We start from the raw sequence: 13,048 nt of genomic DNA, 5'->3' as shown, positions 1-13,048 counted from the left end.
CATACCTCTTACACTTTTTTTCCATCTTGATAAATGTCATGCATTTTTCCTGTAATCATTTTGGTGAATGATTGCTAAGATGCCTGGGGCTGATATAAAAGTAATGACTTACCCATATTTCCGGCTAGTAGAACTCTGGAACATGAATCAGTATACAGCGATGTCAGAGATATGGCCGAATGTTTTGTGAAAGGGAGCATGTCTTTCAGTAATCTCCCCTGAATAAAGGACAACACAAGTAAGACTTTTTCTGTGAAAATAAATTCTGTAAAATTTTAATATTGAAGTTGAATTTCTCTATATGTAACATGTCTCAAAAATCAGCTCTAGTTCTGAAACATGATTCTCTTCTTCTTTTTATTTATTTTTTATTTTTTAAATAAGAGTGGGCTGTAAGTGAAGGTGTCTCTTCTTCTTTTTAATAAAAATAATTTGAAACTATCCACAGGGACTTAGTTCTTTGAAATTACATACATGTTATAGACAACTGTTAATTATGTATATAGACTCTAATTATTATAGACTGCCTTTAAATTTGAGGCTTTCTATGACTCTTCATCGAGTTCCTCAGATAGTATTTTCACTACATGGTCACTTAAATGTTCTTTTTAGGTTTAAGTGTATCTCCATTGGTTTCCACATGAATACTTGCCTTTTCAGAAATATCTATCTTTTTCAACACTGATGCAAGATCAGAGATTGTGAAAGATTCAGATTCATACAGACTGTTTTTCATGTGAAAGATTTAGATTCATACAGACTGTTTTTCAGTGCTTAGGATAAACCAGGGGGGAAGAACTTTCACACATGTTATCTTGCTTGGGGAATAAACAGCTAAGCTTGAGGACAAAGAGTTTGAATCAGCTCTTTGTTTCCAGAGACTTGACTTTAATATAATCTCTTCTCGTGTTTCTCTCACTTTCTCACTTGTCAGGGTAGAAAAGGCATCGCTCTAATACCAAGGTCATCTCAGATATATTTTGCACTTTCACTAATTATCTAGGATCCATGGACAGACTTGGAGTTGATCTGGCAGGAAGTCATGCTGCTCTGTTGTTGGACTCCCTCATCTGTCACATAACGGCTGCTTCCTGAGCGTCTCTGTAGCGAGGAGCCTTATTACCACAGTGGGTTTACCTCCCTTGTTTCTCTCAGGGTTTCACCATCATGATCTCCACTCTGCTAAAGATCCTTCATAATCTGTTGTCTTCCTAATGCCTCTTCATTTGCCCTCCTAATTTGGAATGCCCACTCTCCACTCTAATAATTTAAAATCTTCTGGTGAATGAAAGTTATTATTTTTTTGTAGTAAAATGTCTAAGGATGTTCAAAATGATGTAACACTATCTTCCAATAATTTGGAGCACTGAAGATTTACTACATACTGAACATTTCAGTGTTTTTCTATCTTTTTACTCTGCCATTCATATTCTTTAATATTATTTAAATATCCAATAAAACATTTAGTGGCATGTATTCACAGCTTAAAAGAAAGATGTGAAATGTTAGTAGTTTGGATGATTTTGGTCTCTTAAGTTACAAAACTGGCTTATTGTGAAGTTCGAGTAGTATGATCAGTGAGCAGGTTGTAAAAACATCCAGTTGGTTAGAAGCATGAAAAACATTAGAACTGCATGCCCAACGGAAGAAGGCCAAGATTCATTTAATTAGCTTATTTATCTTCCCCCCTTTTTTCTATTCCCAGGAAACACCAAGCTCCATCACCTCCATAGTCCACAGACGGAGGTGTCCATCCTCATGAGCAGTAACCAGGAGAGGAGGCTGAGCTGTTAGACTGGCAACTCCAGGATGCTTTGTGTCCACTAGTAGGTGCTCTCTCAGCATATCTGTTTGCTCACCTATTGAAGAAATTAATGAGCTATAATGGTATTTGCAATTCTTGGAATTCTACATTCTATAAAATGTAAAAGAGGAGGCAGGCAGGAAAATAGCAAACCGACACATACTTTTCCCCAGAATTTTTTTTCAACTCAAGAGAACAAAAAAGCATTAAAGAATGAAATCCTCAAGCTAAGTGAAATATGCCAGACTCAGAAAATCAAGGGTTGACTGTTTTCCCTCATACACGGAAGCTAGAGCAAAGTAAGGGAAAAAGGGGTTATTTTTCATAAGGATAGAGGGAAGATCCTTGGAGTAGAAGAAAGAAATCAAGGGGGAGGGAGAAGGGACGGGAAAGGGGAGGAAATGCAAAATGCATTTGACAGAATTATGCTATGTACATATATATCACAGGGAATCCAACCTTTGTTTATTTATATATGTATACAGACATACATATATATACATAAACATATGTATGTCTGTATACATATGTATATATATATGCATAATCAATTAAAATAAGTAAATAAAAGAAAGACCAGTAGAGTGGAAGGAGAAGAACGCGGGAGGGAGGAGGGCAGGGAAGTGGAGGCACTAGGGACTGAAAGGGAGCAAATTAAATTCCATTCATGTCTGATTACGTCAGAATGATCCCAACTGTTATGTGTAACTCTAATTCCATAATAAAAGCATTTTTAAAATTTTAAAAAAGGGAATCCTGGATCACTGGAAAAATCTAAAAGGCTTTTTTTTTTTTTTTTTTAATTCCTATAGCAAAAGTTTCTATATGCTGTATGTACCCACTAAAACCAAGATAGTCATCTAGTGGAAGTCCTCCTAACACATCCAGAATGCCTTATAAATCTTGTAGAGGTTTGAGGAAAATGGACTGGAGATTAAGAAACTCAGTGATGTTTCAGATTTTTAAAGCCTAGAATTAGTATTCTAAAAGGTATTATCCTAGTGGATTCTACCTGTTGGACCACCAAATTCCACAGCAACTTAAAATTTGAGCAAAATACTCATTAAGAGTATTGTCAGTTAAAGTCCCTGTTGCAAAGCAGCAGCAGGGGCTGGGGATGAGGCAGTGGGAGAGCACTCGCCTCACATGTGGGAGGCCCTAGGTTCAATCTGCAGCACTGCAAAAATTTAAAAAATTAAATTAAAAAACTATTTTATTATGAAAAAGAGAAGGGACACTGACTTTAAACTCACCATCGTGTATGCTTTGCTTGCTTCCCTGAATGAGGGGAAAAGAGAAAGGTAAAATATTTTTTGACATTGTAAGGAAACAAGACAGAGTAGATGAGCAGATTTTCCAGAGTTGAATTTATATCCTTAAGCATTAATTTTAAAATTATTTCTTTAAAAAACTGTATTGCAGAGCTTTTCATGTTCATAAATACAGAATGCATAACCCAACATTCCCTAGTGGCTCAAGAGTAGCCTAATAATGAGAGTCATTAAGTATCCAAAGCATGCCCACTTCTTGGTGTATGTTTTCTGTAATTCTATTGACAAGCATACAGTTTAATCTTTATTATTCCCTGTTTACTGATAAGCAAATAGAAACTCAGATCATACGATATCTCTAACGCTATCCAGTTACTAACTGGAGAACTTGGATTCATGCACTAGTCTGTCTGGCTTTACAATCCATCTGAATAAATTTATTTTTTCACTATGCCAGCTATTTTAAAATAATTTATGCTGTGAAAACTTTCCTTCAGACAAAATACTAATTGGAAATGTAATGTGTAAAGCAAGCGTGGTGGTGCATGCCTGTCATCTCAGTGACTCTGGAGGCTGAGGCAGGAGGATCACAAGTTTGAGACAAGCCTCAGCAACTTAGAGAGGCCCTAAGCATTTAGCAAGACCCCGTCTCAAAATAAAAAATTAAAAAATAAAATGGCTGGGGATGTGGCTCAGTGGTTAAATGCTCCTGGGTTCAATCCCTAACACCAAAATGAATAAATAAATTAAATTAATACAATGTGTAAAAATATATAAATTGAAATTGAAAACCACTGCATTACATTGTTATATCATGTTATCTCTTCTTCCTGTGAACTGTAATACTTTTTAGCACATGGATAGTCTAAGATTACTATTTTATGAATGCAAAAATAATATCAGATAACTTATTTTGTTAATGGTCATGTACTGATTATTTGCAGATGAAAAAACCTTGAAATTTTTAAAAATTGAAAACAGTATAGATATTATTAAGAAAAACAAAGTTTTTACATGCACACATAGAATTTTTCCACCTTTACCTTCCATTTAGGAAGGGCTCAGATGCTCAACCTCACTATTTTTGAACCAACACTGAGTAGAATAGGAAGACACTCTCTCTACTTGTTGCTTACCTTGCTACTCTGTAGACCCTTGTTAGACTCACACTGGGATGAAGAGCATACGGAATCCTGACTTGATTTCCTGCAATGGAAGGAGGGAAGTCCAAGGATGAAAGGTATTATATCATACTCCAAGAGTATCTTCTGCTTCAATTTCTGTTGCTTGCTTCTTGTATCAGCTGTGGAGACCAAGCCCCTCACTCATGAAATTTTGTGTGATGAACATTCCGTAGTGTGGTGGAGACTCCTGGGGAACCTTCAGCAGCTAAAGTGTATTGCTGCCTAGGTCTGGAGAAACCAAGTCTGATCTGGCCTGTTGCTAAAGGTAGATTTACTCCCAGAGGCTCTGGCGCTGAATGGCAGGGGGTGGGGTGGTTGTGGGGGCCCTGCCAAGTCTGGCTAACTTCTTGCACTATAATAGCTAGGGCTGGCTTGATTTTGTCTCTGCAGTGGTTTGCTTACACGGTGTAAGTCTTTGAAATATTGTCCAAATTTTTTTGATGAACTTTCAAGCCAAGAGGTAGGGAAGGTGTTGTATTCTGACTCACCAGTGGGTGACCTCAAACTAGCATAGGAAACCTTTTATTTCTTCTCTGGAGATGTGTTTGACATTGTCTTTTGCTTCCAAACCATAATTCTCGAGCAAATATAAATACAAAAACAAAACAAAACGAAACAACACTTTCTCTTAAGTAATCATAAAACAAGCCTCTGTTCTTTCAGAAATGGATGGAAATTGCTCCGTATATTGAATTGAATGTGAAACCTGCAGTTTGATCTTCCATCCCTGACCTGAAACTCCTAACTTTAGCTTCATATCAGTGGTGACAGTGTTAGATTTTGGCTCACAGTGTAGCTGATGAGGAGTTTCTACTCCTCCACTGTTGTAAAGGAAGCTGTGAGGCTGATACGGTGAGGGGACCACACAGCACATTAGGTCCCTGAGGACCATGCCAACTACATAAAGACAGTGACAGGGAAAAAAATATTGAAGCCAAGAAGTCAACTCAACTTATATCTTCCTCCAGTTGTCTCTTCCTCAATGCCAGAAGGAAAAGAACTCTTTTTTTATGTCACCCACCTAAGTCCCAGACAATACTACTTGATCCGTAAGTACTGAATTACCTTGCACATTCAGGGGTACGAAAGAGGAACAGTATGTCATTAATCCTAAAGCGCTTGGGATCCAAGTCAGGGTCCACAGTGAAGCAATTTTCAGGTCGATACCTGAAAATCAGCATGCATTTACATAATAAATTTTACGAAGTAGATAACTGGTATTATTTGCATTTCCCAGGCAATATGACCAACTTCCAAAATGTTGATGTCTTTGAACACAAAGAAAAAAATCTAGAAATGTAGAGCTGAACTATGTCTTCTTTAATAAGGCTCTGTATAACCACAGCACCCCTTAATGGTTTAAAAGTCTTTTAATTCAGCTAGTTGGACAAGTCCTCCTACCTTTAGGTCAGAGTGTCAGCTTGCATAATCCTGTGATGGAAACTACTGGAAGCATCATACTGTTTAAATAATAGAATTCTACTCTCTGAATAAGTACAGTGACAAAGTAGAATTAAATGTGGTTACTACCCTTGAGGGGCTTACAATTTAGTGGAGAAGAACAGGCATTTTAGAGATTACATTGCTCCTGTTTCTCAAGCCCCGTGTTGATCCAGATTCCAAGAAGTGATACACCATCCCAGGTAGTGTCCTGAGAACAGAGCAATCATTCCTAACTGCCTACACTGGCACTTCATGCTTGGTTCCTAAAATAACACTTAAAATTCCTTAGCAAAATGTCCTTTTCCCAAAATGACTTCTGCTAATTTGAGCCAATGAAGGACTAGGATCTGAGATGTTCTTCAAAGGCCATATGTTACAGGTTTGGTCCTTGGCTTGGTGCTCTTGGGAGCTGGTGGAAACTTGACTAGGTAAGGCCTAATGAGGGTCTTCTGGTCACTTTCAAGGCATGCCCTTGAAAGGCCAGTGGACTCCACCCCTTCCTGGCTTTCTTTTTTGCTTCCTTGCCAGGAGATGAGTAGTTTTGCTCCAGTGCTCCCCACATGATGTGTCACCACAGGCCATAAGCAAGATGGCCAAGTGATTATAAACTGAAACCTCTGAAACTGTGAGCCCAAATGAAAGTTTTTTCTTATTAAGTTGATTATGTCAGGTATTTGCTAAAGTAAGGGAAACCCGACTAACAGTGATGAAGATACCAAGGTCAAAAAAAAAAAAAGAAAAAAAAGCTTTGGGTTTGATGACTTGTCTAGCTCAAACTATTTAAGTATTGCTGCTTCACAGGTAAGCTGAATGGTGAGATACATTAATTATCAAAAACAATATTGAAGCCGGGAGCAGTGGCTCATATCTGTAATCCCACAGGTTGGGAGGCTGAGGCAGGAGGATCACGAGTTCAAAGCCAGTCTCAGCAACTTATCAAGGCTCTAAGCAACTCAGCGAGACAATGTCTCTAAATAAAATGTAAAACGGGCTGGGGATGTGACCCAGTGGTTAAGCGCCCCTGGGTTCAATCCTTGGTACCAAACAGACAAACAATATTGAATTTGGGCCTCCCAGAAACATGGATTTTAGAGCAGGGAGAGAGGGCTTATTTCTCCTGAGAATATTCTTAATTTAAAGTTGGCGGGGTCTTAGGCAAAATTTAAGGTAGAGGAAGAAATGACCTTCCCCATGAAAATAGAAACTATTTTCAATTTAAAAACAAATTACCTTAAATTTATGTTTTGAAAAATACTCCAGTGATTCTAAATCAATTGTTTTTCTATAATTATCTGCCTATTAGAAAGGGACACCCCATATAACCCACAAAAATGAGTTGCTTTTCACCCTGATTGGGTATTGGATTTGCATGCATCTCTTGACAAAATACCGGGTACTTCAACGAAGAAGATCTCTACCTTTAAATTGAGAGTGTTCTCAGGAGAGTTGCCCTTTCTTTCAGCTCTGGCATCAATACTGGTCTTTTGAGTCTTATCTGCTTTCCCTTCTTAGCAATGAGTCATACATAAGCTGACACTTGCTGTGTAAGGACTTTATTAATTAAAAAAAATGAGGGATTGTGCAGTGCACATAGATACCGACATCAAATGACAGTCTGTGAGAAAAGCTCCAGGGCCAGGTCGAAGAGGAGGACCAGAAGGGAGGCAGGAATTGTAGGATGGTCCAAGAGAACGTGCTGAGAGGCCTGAGAGGGGTCTAAACCGCAAATATTGACTATTTCAATGAAAGTCTCAAAAGAGAATACATCCGGAGTCCAAACAAGAATTGTTTTCCTTTCAAAAGTTGGATAAAAGCAATGACTCAAACTTGGACAGGAAAAGGACCGACCTGGAGTCCAGATAGGCCAGTACTATGTAAGGTACTGCAGAGAGTAATGCTTGTGCATTTTCCTCTTCAGCCTCATCTGTTCCAACTTTCTAGTCTCCTCTCCTTCATATATCTTCCCTTCCCCCAAATGCTTAATCTTTATTTTATTTTCATTCATTGTTAAAATTCTTGACCATCTTATACCTTTAAATCAAGTCTTACAAATCCCCTTGACATCGAGTGTCCACACATTGTGGTCCTTAGAATCCTAATTGCACAACTGGGGACTTATTATTTACAATTCTACTGTACAGATAATGCAATATTACATTGTTTCCTTTAAAACCAATGGCAAGAAAATTTAGATATGGATGGCAGGGGAAGATTTTGGTCATGATACAGAGCATCTCAACCTAAGTGCTTGCGATGAAAAATTGCACCTGACACATTGGCCCTTGTTAGCACCATTTCATAATAAATTGGAAGTGTTGGGGTGCTGAATGAGAAATAAAAGCGATCTAGGACACCTGTCACCATCTGACTTTGGAAATTGCTGGTAGACAATTGGACGTGTGTGTTTTAAGTTCTGGGAACATCTGTGTTTGAAGTTATGTATTTTAAGTATTTGTTGAGATCATAAATTTGGATAAGATCACACATGAAAAGATCATATACTTATGTGAGAAAAGTAGAGGCCAGTTCTTAGGATACAGATTCTTAAGGTTCACTATGCATATGTCATTCTAGAATTTGGATGTTAAGAACATAGTCTTTTCATGAACATAACCTCCAGGAAAGCCTTCCTTAAGAGTCATCACCATTTTTATCTATTACTGTTTTTTTGTTTTGTTTTGTTTTAGCATTGCCAATTATTTTGACTATTATGCAGTAAACCTTTTATATTATTTAAGCCAAAGACACAACTTACACTTCTTTGACAGTAGAAGCTAGAAAATTCCATAGGATGATCATACCATTGAATGTTCCAGTAACTATCAAATTATATTCTTCTGTTTGTAATAAATCCATGCAACTCACCTCAACATTGACAGCAGGATTCTAAAGAAAGAAGAAAATGAACTCACTGTTAGGAATACAAAATCTAACTGTAGTATGAATACCATGTGAACAAGTTGTAATTGTCATCAAGTTAAAACAAAATGTCTTTTTTAAATTGTTGAAAATCATGGAGTACAGTAAGAAGTTGGAAAAAATTTCAACTAAAGTTCAAAAATTTAATCTGAACATTTTAAATTGAAAAACTAGTTAAAATAACAAAATCATATTCTCCTTCATGCTGATTCCTTTCTCTCAGCCTTGATTTATTCTTCCTTAGCAAACATTAAATTACCTTTCTACCTTTCTCTTCTCTTCGCACTTCTTGAAAGAATACTCTGCATTAGCTATTTTTCACTTATTGACCTTTCTTTCACTCAGCAACTCTAATTGGCTTCTGCTCAATACTTTTCTGTGGAAGCATTTTCAATTTATCATTATTTCCATTTCTATGTGATTCTTTTCAATTATCTTGTCTTGAGAATTTGTTGGGCATCACATTCGTAGAATACAAAGTCAAATAGGTGACTGGAGAAATGCATAATAATAATGCAGAGTATTCAGATGAAGTATTGATTACCACATAATTTGAAAATGCTCTATCAGAAGCATGATGAGATTTAATGGTGAAGGGAATATTGGGACCCTGGCCTCTTTCTCTCACTTCCTGGCTGTCATGAGGTGAGCAATTTCCTTCTCCAAGTGCTTCCCCATGAGGTTCTGTCTTATCACAGGCCCAAAAGCAACAGGGCCAAGCAACAATAAACTGAAACCTCTCAAATCATGAGCCAAAATAAACATTCCTCATTGAAGTTGATTATCTCAGGTACTTTATCACAGTAATGAAAAGTTGACTAATACAGCTTGTGTCTCCATGGCCCTTCTTTTCTGTTTCCTTCTTGGTACCCTCTTAGTCTGTTAACCTTTTAAATGTCAATATCATTAAGGTTTACTTGTAGTACAACTGCTTTTTCTTCTTTCCAACTCTTTCTGGCAATCTTATTACCTTACGTTTGAATTATCATCACCATGTCAATGACCTATGAACTTTAGGCTTGAATATTTAATTGAAAGTTTCATTTGAAACTTTACAGGAATCTCAAAGTTAATATGTCTAGATTTTTGCCTGATTTAAGCATGTTCCTCGAGCTGTCCTTGATTCCTCTCCCAATTACTTGGCATCCATCACTATTAATTGATGGCCAGTTTTGCTACTTTTATTGACTAAATGTTTTTTGAAACCTTCCCTTTCTCACCATCCTCACTATCATGACCTTGTATCTTTCAACTCAAACAATAATCTATGGCCTGAATCTTCTGCTTTTATTGTTCCCCATTCAAATCTGTCATCTAAGCAGAATCAAAGGTAAGTAACCCGTAACACAAATCTGATCCTGCCATTTTCCACATACTGCACTTTAGTGACTTTCCATTTCTTATATGATACTCAAGTGCTTTATCATCATGAGCACAGTCCAGTCTCTACCTATTTTATAAATCTTCATCTTCTACCATTCCAGTCTTGCTTCAACCACACTGAGATATTTGTAGTTATCTTTCTCTAACTGATATTGTACCTCCACACATTGATCATACTATCTACACCACTTGGGATTCGCTCTACCTTTGCACATCCCTTTAGAAACCCCTATCTGGGCCAAGCTAACTCCCAATAATTCTTTATATCTAACTTAGCAATTATCTTCTTCAGGAGCCTCCTCCTCACCCCAGCCCTCCAAGATCTCTGCTGTACTCCCATAGCTCAGGCACCATACCTCATTAATCTTGTTGTTTCCAGTGCTAAGAGCAGCACACTTTACATAGTAAGTGCTCAATAAAAACTGCTTCATAAGTGAAAGACTTTTATAGTAAGAAATTTTTCCCCAGGTGACTTTTGCACTTTCCCTAGAGAGTGATTTTAAAATACACTGCACAAAGGAAGTGTTATAAAAGTTAATTTGATAAATACCAAAAATAGAAATTCAAATTCAGAGATAATTGACATTTGCATAAAATCCTAAAAGGATTTTATGTACTGCAATACTTTATTATATAATTTATTACAATATGTTTTCCAAAGGTAATGTTTTTCTTTTATTACCTATGCAATTATTTGCCATCTCCTTTGGTTCTGATTCACTGTGCATTGATCTTCATTGTGTTTTTATTGACTATAAACAATGTCTCATACATCAAATATGTATGATTGAACCTAGTGTTTCCAATGATCCATAGCACTGGAAGCAGAAGTGGGAGAAAATTACTCTATGTGGAGGTACATTTTGTTCTATCTTTTGTACACATTATGTGATAATGTTATTATGATCAAGATACTATATATATTAATTTCAAAGACCTTTTTAGATAACAAAACCTAATTATTTAAACTAGCAATGATTGGAGTTCAAATCACAGCGCTACACTGACATTTGTTTCAATATGAAGAAAAATAATATTATCTCTGTACTATAATAGTTTCAAATTCTATAAAAAAAAGAAATATTATTCTGTCTTAAATTATGCTACAGTTTATTCACTAATGGGAGTGGGGGAAAACATGCTTTCCATCTACTTCTTCTTTTATAATATGCAATCTTTATTGTCTGACCACTTATCCCGGTAAAAGCTGAAAAGTGTAAGTGGTTTCAGCTAATATTAAATAAATAAGGCTAATTAAGACTCTCATTTTTAATTGGTCTAATTTTTTTCTTTTTTCTATTTTTTCCCACATATTTTATTGGTGCGTTATAGTTGTACATAATGATGGATTTGTTGTTACATATTCATACATGCACACAATATAATATAATTTGGCCAATATTGCTCTCCCCAGCATTTTCCCCCTCTGGTCTAAATTTTTATAGGAACAAAGGGACAGCTTCCTTGCTTCTTTATCCCTCAACTTCCAGCATCTGCCTGGGTAAGGAGATATAAGCACCCCATAAAATAGCTTTCTAAAGAGATATTTTTTAAAATATTTTTTAGATGTTGTTGGACCTTTATTTCATTCATTTATTTATATGTGGTGCTGAGAATTGAACCCAGTGCCTCACACATGCCAGGCAAGCACTCCGACACTGAGCCACAAACCCAGCCCTCTAAAGAGATTTTAAGAAGTTGTCTAATTTAATATATATAGCTACTTCTGAGATATTTTGAAATGCATTTGAACTCTAGTTAGCAGTTCTAAACCTTTTCTTGGTTTTAAAAAGTTACAGTGGATATTACTGATACATGCAGTAAAATAGGCATATCTCAAAAACATGCTAAATGAAAGAAACCTTACGTATAAACTATAAGGATTCTACTTATGTAGCATTTGGTAAAAACAGATTTATGGTGAAAAAAATTGGAACAATGGTTTCCTCTGGGCAAGAGGCAGATGTTGAGTAAGCAGAGACACAGAGGAACTTTATGAGATAGTGGTGATGTTCTTTATCTTGATAGGGATTTGAGTTGTACGTGTTTCTCTCTAAATTCACTGAATAGCATGCTTAAATTTTGTGCATTTTCTTTTACATAAATTTCACTAAAAACAAACCTGTAAACAGTGAACTCCAGCTAATGATGCATACACTAAAGTGTTTAGGGGTGATATGTATCTTTGCCTTCAACTGTTTTTCAAAGTATATTTTTAAAATAAGACGGCCTAAGCAGTGTGGAGACTCCTTAGAAAACTTGGAATGGAACCACCATTTGACCCAGCTATCCCACTCCTTGGCCTATACCCAAAGGACTTAAAATCAGCATACTACAGAGATACAGCCAATGTTCATAGCTGCTCAGTTCACAATAGCCAGATTGTGGAACCAACCTAGATGTCCTTCAATTGATGAATGGATAAAGAAACTGTGGCATATATATACAATGGAATATTACTCAGCCATAAAGAATGATAAAATTATGGCATTTGCAGGCAAATGGATGAAATTGGAGAATATCATGCTAAGTGAGATAAGCCAATCTCAAAAAACCAAAGGACGAATGATATCGCTAATAAGTGGATGATGACACATACTGGGGGGTGGGAGGGGTTAGTGTTAGGGTTAGAGTTAGGGTTAGGGAGGGGGGCAAGAATGGAGGAAGGAAGGACTGTATAGAGGGAAAAGAGGGGTGGGAGGGGTGGGGGGGAAGGGAAAAAATAACAGAATGAATCAAACAACATTACCCTATGTAAATTTATGATTACACAAATGGTATGCCTTTACGCCATGTACAAACAGAGAAACAACATGTATCCCATTTGTTTACAATAAAAATAAATAAATAAATAAAATAAAATAAAATAAGACGGCCTGAAGGAATTTTGAATATTGCAGTGTTAATTGGTTAAATTTAAGTGGAATGATATAAGGGTGTTCAATGAGATAATTTTATGTTTTAAAATTTTTATATTAAAATGTTGGGAGAAAATAGCTCTGAACCTTGCACTCCTCAGAAAAGAATTGTGCATACAATTTCAT

The 13,048-nt window shown here is 36.4% G+C and overlaps 1 protein-coding gene across 1 annotated transcript in view; it reads right to left on the bottom strand.

The window, feature by feature from the left end:
- Positions 1-13,048, bottom strand: part of Wdr64 (WD repeat domain 64) — a 136,758-nt gene that overhangs the window by 25,225 nt on the left and 98,485 nt on the right. The window contains exons 16-21 of the mRNA XM_047521396.1: positions 8,458-8,588; positions 5,325-5,426; positions 4,212-4,281; positions 3,041-3,082; positions 1,726-1,854; positions 113-218 (exon numbers count right to left, since the gene is read on the bottom strand). Coding sequence (XP_047377352.1) covers positions 113-218; positions 1,726-1,854; positions 3,041-3,082; positions 4,212-4,281; positions 5,325-5,426; positions 8,458-8,588 — 580 coding nt within the window. The remainder of the gene's footprint in view (positions 1-112; positions 219-1,725; positions 1,855-3,040; positions 3,083-4,211; positions 4,282-5,324; positions 5,427-8,457; positions 8,589-13,048) is intronic.

The sequence above is a fragment of the Sciurus carolinensis genome, chromosome 12, assembly GCF_902686445.1.
Source record: "Sciurus carolinensis chromosome 12, mSciCar1.2, whole genome shotgun sequence".
Lineage (NCBI taxonomy): Eukaryota > Metazoa > Chordata > Mammalia > Rodentia > Sciuridae > Sciurus > Sciurus carolinensis.
This window is presented reverse-complemented; position numbering and strand designations above follow the sequence as displayed.